This window comes from Mustelus asterias, chromosome 9 (genome assembly GCF_964213995.1).
Source record: "Mustelus asterias chromosome 9, sMusAst1.hap1.1, whole genome shotgun sequence".
Lineage (NCBI taxonomy): Eukaryota > Metazoa > Chordata > Chondrichthyes > Carcharhiniformes > Triakidae > Mustelus > Mustelus asterias.
In genome coordinates this window covers 122,111,228-122,121,582 of record NC_135809.1, presented here as the reverse complement: position 1 = coordinate 122,121,582, position 10,355 = coordinate 122,111,228, and the positions used below count along the sequence as shown (strand labels likewise).

General features: G+C 45.1%; 1 protein-coding gene across 1 annotated transcript; it reads right to left on the bottom strand.

Moving 5' to 3' along the window:
- Positions 1-6,299: 6,299 nt before the first annotated feature.
- fgf19 (fibroblast growth factor 19) lies at positions 6,300-8,857 on the bottom strand. Its single transcript, XM_078221401.1, has 3 exons — positions 8,590-8,857; positions 7,415-7,518; positions 6,300-6,599 (listed from the first exon to the last, which is right to left on the bottom strand). Exons 1-3 carry the CDS (start codon positions 8,855-8,857, stop codon positions 6,300-6,302), a joined length of 672 nt encoding a protein of 223 aa, XP_078077527.1.
- Between the last annotated feature and the right edge of the window lie 1,498 nt (positions 8,858-10,355).

The window sequence follows — 10,355 nt, the reverse complement described above, 5'->3', positions numbered from 1 at the left end:
TCCGAAAGATGTGATGGTTAGGGGTATTGGCCTTGCTAAATTCTCCCTACGTGTACCCGAACAGGCGCCGGAGTGTGGCAACAAAGGGACTTTCACAGTAACTTCATTGCAGTTTTAATGTAAGCTTACTTGTGACACTAATAAACAAACTTAAAATGGAATAATCAATGTTCCTTTCATATCCTCTGTAATGCACTGATGCCATATCCCTTCTCTTGCAGGTCGACCAATGGATCAGACGGGACTATCCTCACGCCCCGGAACCAAAAGCAGACCTTTCAATGTGTAGACCAATTGACAAGCTGTCAGACAATGATCTTGGGCCCCATTAGAACATGGGCTCCAGTGTTTTGCACCTTGTGCCACCCTGCACCCACCCCTCCACACACCCCCCCACCCCCCGCCACGTGCATTCCAATGGGCTACTTGTAACTTTCAGCCAATGCACCCTGTCTCGTGTCTTCCTGCAGATGGATCTCTATGTGGGTCTTGCACCTGTCACCTCTGTTCGGCTCTTGGTAGGTGCCAGCTGTGGGTCAGTGGGTAGCACTCTTGCCTTTGAGTCAGAAGGTTGTGAGTTCAAGGACCACTCTAGAACACAATGTCTAGGCTGACACCCTAGTGCATGACTGAGGGAGGGTGACATTATCATGTCTATGATCAAGCAAAAAAAGAGTGCTCCCAGTACATTTTCTTTAGATTCCTCAAGGGTGCCTGGCTCCTGCAAGCAAAATAATCCCCGAACTATTCAAAATCTCCAAATAAATGAGAAATACAAGCAAGATATCTGCCAAATGTTCTCAGTAATGTAAATGATAGCAGATAAATGACCCTTTGAGTCCAATTGGAACTTTCTGTTTATATCCTGTAGGTCACTGGTTTGTTGGTGGGTTTTGGAAGGAGCAGTGTTACAGCTGAGTCAGTCAGGAATGGAGGCCAGGTCTCATTGTACATTTATTGGTTGGGAACATTCAGCACAGTTTGAAAAACATGATGGTACAGGCCAGAGGAGTTGTCAATCTTATTTTTTGATTGTTCCTATTCTGCATCTGCAGTAACTTGCTTTTTTTTCTGATATTTGTCCTATAATGGCTCCATTGAGCTGAAAATATCACGAGGTGAAGGGGAGGTGAAATTTGGCTGAGTGGTTCAGATGATGGGCTGATTTGTGGGACATGGGCATCACTGGCTGGCCAGCATTCATTGCCCATTCCTAGTTGCCCTTGAGAACGTGGTGGTGAGCTACCTTCTTGAATCGCTGCAGTCCATGTTGTGTGGGTTGACCCATAATGACATTAGGGAGGGAATTCCAAGATTTTGACCCGGAGACTGCGAAGGAATGGTGATATATTTCCAAGTCAGGATGGTGAGTGGCTTGGAGGGGAATTTGCAGGTGGTGGTGTTCCCAAGTATCTGCTGCCCTTGTCCTTCTAGATGGAAGTGGTCGTGGGTTTGGAAGGTGCTGTCTAAGGATCTTTGGTGAATTGCTGCAGTGCATCTTGTGGATAGTACACACTGCTGCTACTGAGCGTCGGTGGTGGAGGGATTGAATGTTTGTAGATGTGATGCCAATCAAGTGGGCTGCTTTATCCTGGATGATGTCAGCTTCTTGAGTGTTGTTGGAGCTGCACCCATCCAGGCAAGTAGGGAGTATTCCATCATACTCCTCACTTGTGCCTTGTAGATGGTGGATAAGCTTTGGGGAGTCAGGAGGTGAGTTACTCACCGCAGTATTCCTAGCCTCATGTTGTCAATATTCTCCACTATTTGGCCAACTGCTGCCCTGAAACACGGTCTCCTCTAACTAGGTTAATGTAACGTGGACCAAGCATCTAGTCCAGGGTTTCCCGAATGTTTCCAGCCACTGAACCCCTTTGACCTCCCAAGGACAGAACTCCTGAGAAGCATTCTTATTGTGTTGATGAGTTAAAACACAAAAGATAAGATTGTTTTCGCATTTTACCGTAAGGGATAGTGAGCAAATGTTTAGAAGCAACAGGTCATCCATCACAAGTGGACGGGAAATCCACTAGACTCTGTCATCTAAGGTGAACTAGCTAAGAAATAATATTGAATCAAGTAATCACATTGTATTTGATAAAGTTGAGAAAGTCTGAAAGAAGACTTAATCTGATGTCTGTTTATTCTGTTGTTTAACAGAAAAGTGCTTATGGAGAAAAATGAAAGGAAGGAACCAGGACAAATGTTTTAATGGAAAAGGGATTACCTGTATTTTTCTTCGAAGTAATTAACGAAAAAATGTTTCATTTTATTCATTCATTCTTATCCAGAACTGTATGGGTATTGTTTTTATTATTCATTTATGGGATATGGGTGTCACAGGTTGGGCCAACATTTATTGCCCATCCCCATTTGCCCTTGAGAAGGTATTGGTGAGCTGCCTTCTTGAACCGCTGCAGTGCCTGAGATATAGGTAGACCCACAGTGCTGTTAGGGAGGGAATTCCAGGATTTTAACCCAGCGACAATGAAGAAACGGCGATATATTTCCAAGTCAGGATGGTGAGTGACTTGGAGGAGAACTTCCAGGAGGTGGTGTTCCCAGGTACCTGCTTCACTTGTCCTTCTAGATGGTAGTGGTTGTGGGTTTGGAAGGTGCTGCCGAAGGAACCTTGGTCAGTTCCTGCAGCTCATCTTGTAGATGGTACACACTGCTGCCACTGAAGGTCAGTGGTGGATTGAATGTTTGTGAAATGGGTAGCAATCAACCAAGTTGTTTTGTTCTGGATGGTGTCGAGGTTGTTGAGTATTGTTGGAGCTGCACTCATCCAGGCAAGTGGAGAGTATTCTATCACACTCCTGACTTTGAGAAGTCAGGAGGTGAGTTACTTGCCATAGGATTTCTAGCCTTTGACCTGTTCTGGTAGCCACAGTATTTATATGGCTAGTCCAGTTCAGTTTCTGGTCAATGGTAACCCCCAGATGTAGATAGTAGTGTGGGATTCAGCGATCGTAATGCCATTGAATGTCAAGGGGCGATGATTAGATTCCCTTGTTGGAAGTGATCATTGCCTGGCATTTGTGTAGTGAGAATATTACTTGCCACTTGTCACCCAAATCTGAATATTGTCACGGCTTACGCATTTGGACATATACATAGTATACATATCAGGTAACGTATTGACAGGCTGGGTCTCTTTTGTCTTGAAATAGGAAAGCTGAAGGTTAACCTAATAAAGGTCTTTAAAGTCATGAAAGGTTATGATAGAATGGATACAGAGAGAATGTTTCCTTTGTGTGAAAGAGCATAACTAGAGACCATTAATACAAAATAGTCACTATTTTCCATGTTTTCTAAGAAAATGGGAAATTCAAAAGAAACTTCCTTACCTGAAAAATGATGGGAATGTGGAACTCGCTACCCCAGAGAGTGGTTGAAGCAAATATTATAGATGCATTTAAAGGGGGAGCTGGACAAGCATGTGAGGGAGAAGGGAGTAGAGGGTTATAATGATAGAATTGGTTGAGGAAATATGGGAGAGGGGGGAGGCTCAAGTGGAGCATAAACACGAACAAGGACTGGTTGGACTGTTTCTGTGGCAATGATCCTATGCAATCCTTTATTTAATTGGGTATGGACACTGCCAGATAGATCAGCATGTATTGCCTATCGATAATTGTCCCAGAGTATGTGGCAGTGAGCCTGCTGTCTATATGGTGAAGGTACACCCATTGCATTGTTGAGGAGGGAGTCCCAGATTTGACCCAGTGACAGTGAAGCAATGGTGATATATTTCCAAGGTGGTGCGTGACAAGTGTGTAAGTAAAGGAATGCACACAAAATTATGGAATTTTATGTACACTTTATTTTAATTCACGAAATGGTACATAATTTCTTACTGAAAAGCTCCTTTTAGTCACAAAATAGAAGAATCAAATGAAATTTATGAAAAATAACTGGTTGATTCATTTAATTGGCAGACACCAGAGATGGACTCTACTTAAGCTGTGCACTAAGCACAAACCTTCACATGTAACTTCAAGTAATTTGCTTTTATTTATTAATCAATCAAGCAAAGGTAATTAGCCTTCTAAGAACACAGGTTCCTTTAAACTGAATTACACAAAACTGAAAAAAATGTATAAATATATGTACATAAATATAGTAACAAAATAGAGGGAACCACTGTATATATAATAAGTTAATTATAAATACCTTAGAAATGGTCAAGTGCTTGTTTGGCTAAGTTTGCAAATAATTTCCTCCATACAAAGCTCCTTCAAATTCAACAGGACAACTTATAAGTTTGCAATATCAGATCATAGAATCCATAGAATCCCTACTCTGCAGAAGGAGGCCATTCAGCCCATCAAGTCTGCAGCGACAACAATCCCATCTAGGCCCTATCTCCGTAACCCCAAATATTTACCCTGCTAATTCCTCTTACCTACGCATCCCGGGGCAATTTAGCATAGCCAATGCACCTAACCCACACATCTTTGGACTGTGGGAGGAAACTGGAGTACCCGGAGGAAACCCACGCAGACACAGGGAGAAGATGTAAACTCCACACAGACAGTGATCCAAGCCGGGAATCGAACCCAAGTCCCTGGAGCTGTGAGGCAGTGGTGCTAACCATGCCGCCCGTATACTACAATTCCAGTTTGTAAAGTCTGGTTTTTTTAAATTATTCCGTGCTTTTCCCAGGAATGTGAATTAAATTGCAACTTTAAGAGCCCTCTCTCCCCACAGCACTTTAAACTGCACAATCTCTCCTGAATATTTTCCCTCAGAAAGGTTATTTTAACTAACCGATGGGATTTTAACTGAATTTAAGCTGAACTCCCCATCTTTTAGAAACATCTTCAATTTCCTCTTCCAACCTTCCTTCTGTGACAGGGGTTTAAACTGTGCCTTCGACTCCCACTCCTCAGGTCTAAACTCCATTCTCTGGCTCCTCTCATAAAAGAGATAGTTTAAATTGCTCTCTACCCCTTCCTTGTAGGAGATTTAAACTGAAGCCATTATTCCTCTTCCTATTATAGGATTTCTATATAGTACCCTTTATCCTCAATCTAACAGTGCAGGTGTACACTGACCCTTCTAGCAACATCCTACAAAATGGGGGAGTTACCTTTAATCTTCAATCTTACAAAAAAGGGGTTACTGCATCTCTCCACCACCCCGTTACATTGAACCTTTTATCTGATTTCCTATTTGCTGCATCCCTTTTCCCAGTATCATAGAGTCCCTATAGTGCAGAAGGAGGCCATTCAGCCCATTGAGCCTGCATCCAACAATCCTACCCAGGCCCTATCCCCGTAACCCCATGCATTTACCCTGCTAGGCTCCCTGAGGGAGCATTAGCATGGCCAATCAAGCTCCGAAAGCTTGTGTGGCTTTTGCTACCAAATAAACCTGTTGGACTTTAACCTGGTGTTGTTAAACTTCTTACAATCAATCTAACCCAGACATTTTTGGACTGTGGGAGGAAACCGGAGCAGCCGGAGGAAACCCACGCAGGTACGAGGAGAACGTGCGGACTCCACACAGTCACCCGAGGCCGGAATTGAACCCGGGTCCTTGGCGCTGTGAGGCAGCAGTGCTAACCACTGTGCCACCCATAAAGTAGAGTTACACTTTACATGTATAGGTCAGGTGGATTAGCCATGGTAAGTGCACGGGGTTACGGGGATCGGGCAGCGGGGATGGTGGGCCTGATGGAGAAATCCAGCACGAGGGGGCATGGCTTTAAATTGAGGGGGGGTAGTTATAGAACCGATGTCAGGGGTAGGTTCTTTACCCAGAGGGTGGTGAGGGATTGGAATGCCCTGCCAGCATCAGTAGTAAATGCGCCTAGTTTGGGGGCGTTTAAGAGATCCGTAGATAGGTTCATGGACGAAAAGAAATTGGTTTAGGTTGGAGGGTCACAGTTTTTTTTTTTAACTGGTCGGTGCAACATCGTGGGCCGAAGGGCCTGTTCTGCGCTGTAATGTTCTATGTTCTATGTTCTATGAGCGAGATGCCCTTTCGGAGAGTCAGCACTGACTCAATGGGCCAAATGGCCTCCTTCTGCACTGTAGGGATTCTATGATATCTGTAACATTGCAGGCCCAGTGCTTGCACTCATTCAGTACTTCACTTGTCCAATATTCATACTGCAAATTCTTTCTAAAATGAGGTTGCCTGCATTTAAAAAAAGTTAAACTCGGAAGTGACAGAGACCTCATAATCAGGCACTGTGTCCTCTTCAGCAGGGCTAGGTAGCCGAGTAGGAAGCAGTCAAACAATTAGTCAAAAAAAGTGCAATTGCAATCACAGGTCGAAAGAAATTGTCTTCATCTGGCTTCGTATGTGAAATCCAGAGGATCCATGCTGTTGGTCTGAACAACTGAAGCGGGCAGCGAGTCGAGTTCAGGAGTTTCCCTGGAATGGTCAGCGGGAAGCGGCCGGAGAGGCTGCGTGTTCCGCATGGGCAGGAACTGAGAGAGGGGAGGGAATGCCCTCCCTCTGGAGTGGGCTCGCTGCCTCCGGCTGCTTAAGGACACGGCAGCTCCATACTTCTCCGACCAGTACAAGTTGTAGGTGCCGGACAGCAAGCGCTCATTAAATGAGCAATCAGCTTCGTTGTAAGATAGCTGAAGAAATAAAAGGGAAAGGGGGGGGGGGGGAGAGAAGGGAATAAAAAGAGAGTGATTAGCCGATGTGTTTTCATTATTCTTCACACTGACAGCTGACAACACTGGCGCCCAGGGGCTGCCATGTGGATCTGCAGGTCAGTGAACTCTGAGGTCAATAACCCACAATAGACCTGCTGCTGGTGCTAGCATGCTCAGATAAGGAGGCATTGCACCCGACCATTAGGTAATTGGTGAAATCACTGTTAACATGAGCATCCCTCCCCCAACGCACACACACTGACACACAGACAGGCTGGCACACAAACATACACTGACACACAGACCGACTGACACACACATTGATACACAGACACACTGACACACACACACTGACACAGACAGGCTGACACAGGTTGACACAAGCAGAGACTGACAAACAAATGCGCTCACACTGACAGACACAGACAGACACACACTGTCACAGATACTGACAAACACACTGATACGCACATACACGCACACTAACACAGATATACACTGACACACACACTGACACACACACACACCAACGCATACACACTGACACACAAAGTCACACACTGACACACACAAAGTCACACACTGACACAGGCACACACAAACTGATACACAAACACACAGTCACACAATGACAGACACACGCAAACTGACACAGGCACACTAACACACTGACACACAGATGCACGCACAGACAGCACACAGTTGCTTATCTGCAGTGGAGATGCAGTCGCTGTATTTTTAAAATGGTCAGATAAAGGGAAGCTGAGAGCCGGGGGTTTCCGGTGAGAACTTACCGAGCCGAGCAGCCTGCCTTCTCTCTCCATGCACAGATAGCGGCCGCTGTGATAGCCTTTGATCGCCACCACTCCCGGAGCCACTGCCCTTATCTCCAGGAGGCCTGGAACGCAAAGGCAACAGGGTTAACAATGGGTTCAAGTCCCTTCACTGCTGATCATTGCTACACTTGCTGCATCATTTTAGCGGGCTTTAATTTGAGTGTTCAAGAGGTTCCAAATCACTAAAGAACGAGGCAAGAAAAATATTTTCTCTTGGGGGGGGGGGGGGGGGGAGAAAATCTTCTCCACCCCTTGCAATTTCAAGTTAACATATAGAACCATTAAACATGAGAAACACACACACACAATTACCGTGGTGCTGCCTATTACTGTGTGTGGGGGAGACTATTTCATCCACAAATTTCAAAGAACAACTTGAGTGAGACTTTGCAAAGACATTGACCACAGGGGAGCAGTCACATTGCTGCATGACTCCCACATTGCTCTCTATCTCTCTCCCTTTATAAAACTCAGTTAGTTGCAAATGGTCATTTGAAAAAATGCTTTAAAAAAACCTTACACCGTCACGTGTAGCCTCCGCCTGGGGCCAGGTGGCAATGTAAATATCTGAGTTCAGATCGAAGCGGTTGTACTTGTCTGACCCACACCAGTTCCCCCGCTCCTTACACAGCCCGGACCACCTGAAGTCAAGTCTCACCCAATCTTGCTTGAGGTTGAAAATGGTAAATATTGCTCCCCCGCCAGTCTGCGTTTTTGTTTATGTAAAAAATATATATTCACAGAGATGTAAAAACTACCGCCCCCGTGCTATCCCAGATTGCTAACTCTCTAACAAACATTGCTAACCAGCAAAACGCTTGCGGATGCTGGGATCTGAAACAAGGACCGGCAGTATCTGTCAGGAGAGAAACAGAGTTCACGTTGGGAGTTCACAGACAAATGAGGGAGAGTGTAGAAACTGCAACAAAAAAGTTTTGTTCTTGGAGTTGCTACTTTTTGTTGCAATTTCTACACTCCCTCCTTTCACTTCTGGAGAGTCTGTGGACTTTGTTAGCTTTGTTTCTCTCCTGATAGATGTTGCCTAGCTGCTGAGTAGCCCCCCACCACCACCACCCTCTGTTCTTGTTGCTAACTCTCCCCAAGTTTTGTTCCCCGCCCCTCAGTCTGCTTACTGTGTGCGCTCCGTTCGCCGCTGCCGTCCACTGTGCCATCATCATTGATCTGCAGGTGGTAGCTGGCAAGGCTGCCGGTGCCCTGCTCGGTGTACAAGTGCATGAACCTGATGGTCTGATCCCAGCCGGAGTTCACGTGTGGCCCCGCGTCTGGCGAGGGCCTGGCGTGCCCCAGCCTGGTACAGGGCAGCAGGGCCAGCACCAGGGCGAAACACAGCCGGCGCACCGCCACCCACATCTTGAGCCGGTCCATCAGGTCGAGAGACATCCTCTTCCTCCCCGGGGAAAGTGCAGCCAAGAGAATTCTGTGATGGACTAAGTAGACGAACCCGGTTTCCCTGATCTCTCTCTTCCCCCCTAATGCACTGATTAAGAGACCTGGGACTCAGCCTTTTAAAGGTTTCCACCGTTATCAGTAAAATCGATACGCCTGCTCCCAAAAGAATTATTTGAAACTCAGTCATAATAGTATTTTTTTTGTATATGCCCGCCCACTCAAGCGTCGTTACACATTGCATCATGGAGTGCTTAGGGATATCCCAACCTTGAACAAACTGTTTTAACACTACAATGACTTTTTCTTTAGAGTAACGGTATAAAAACACTCTGCAACAATTCCAGGCATTTGCCAGAATCAAACAGCTAATCCCATTACAACAATGATCAGTTTGTATGTTGATTTTGTTTTGGCACGGACCCCATGAAAATCACAACCGGACACTGCAATAATAAGATTTTTTTTCACGGTCATTATTGGATGAGAGGCACTGTGAAACTTTAATTCACGCAGAGAAAGAAACAGAATCGTTCACTTAACGGGAATGAATTAACATTATAAAGACAAACTCCATGCAATGTGATATTTTCTTCCTTTCAAAATAATACAGAAATCAATTGCAAACCTTTCCCGATGCCGCCTATAAATCAGTGGGCTTCGTTGCTTTGTGCAGAATAATGTAAACATGCCTGGGTGAGCACTTTTGTGAAACGCTTTTTTAAAAACTTAATGTCAGATTCTGCACCCAGCCTGTTGAGGGCGGTGTGTCATAACATACAGAAGCAGTCAAGACACCCAGACAGTGGAATAAAAAAAACCTCTGACTAAAAGTGCTGAAAGTTGCAAACAGGTTAAGAGGCAACGACCTCTTGGTTGTTGTGCTTTTCATCGTATTGTTACACATGTAGCAATGTTCATAGATTCTGATCCAAGCTTTTCCTGTGGACTGAATTGCTGCTTCATCCCAACAACTCCCCCCCGCCGCCCCCCCCCCCCCCCCCTTCACCTCCCACCATCTCCTGAACATCCAAACTGTACTTTCCTCTTTTTGGTGGGGGGGGGGGGGGGGGGGGATGGGACATTTCATGCATGTTTTATGCACACTCAAAGATTGAATACACTGAGGGGAAACTTTAAACAGAGATTTTTATCCAAATTGAGTGCATAGAGAAAAAAAAATCCCACCCCAGTGAACACAAGCAAATGTGAAGAAAAGCAAAGTCATACTATATGGTTTCAGCTCATTCTTTTTTCTCTGTCCCCTGTCTCTCAGTTACCTTTGATTTTTCTGCATTCCTCTTTGATTTTTTTTTGCCTTTTCTCTTTGATTCCTGGTCTCTTTGCTTTTTCTCCTCTTTGTTTTGATTTTCTTAGTCTCTGTCTCTTTGTTGGAGCCTCTTTTATCTTGCTGGCAGCCTTCTCTGTTTACATAGATCATCTTGTTCACTCCATGCCATTCATTTTCTCCTTCCCTTCCGCTTGACCACTC

What these genes read in the sequence shown, in the direction of transcription:
- fgf19 (XM_078221401.1), bottom strand. Translation starts at nt 8,857, where the DNA reads ATGTCTCTCGACCTGATGGACCGGCTCAAGATGTGGGTGGCGGTGCGC. An exon ending in CGGCGAACGGAGCGCACACA is followed by an intron (nt 7,519 to 8,589) that starts GTAAGCAGACTG and finishes TTTGCGTTCCAG; the next exon opens with GCCTCCTGGAGATAAGGGCA. An exon ending in AAGGCAGGCTGCTCGGCTCG is followed by an intron (nt 6,600 to 7,414) that starts GTAAGTTCTCAC and finishes TTATTTCTTCAG; the next exon opens with CTATCTTACAACGAAGCTGA.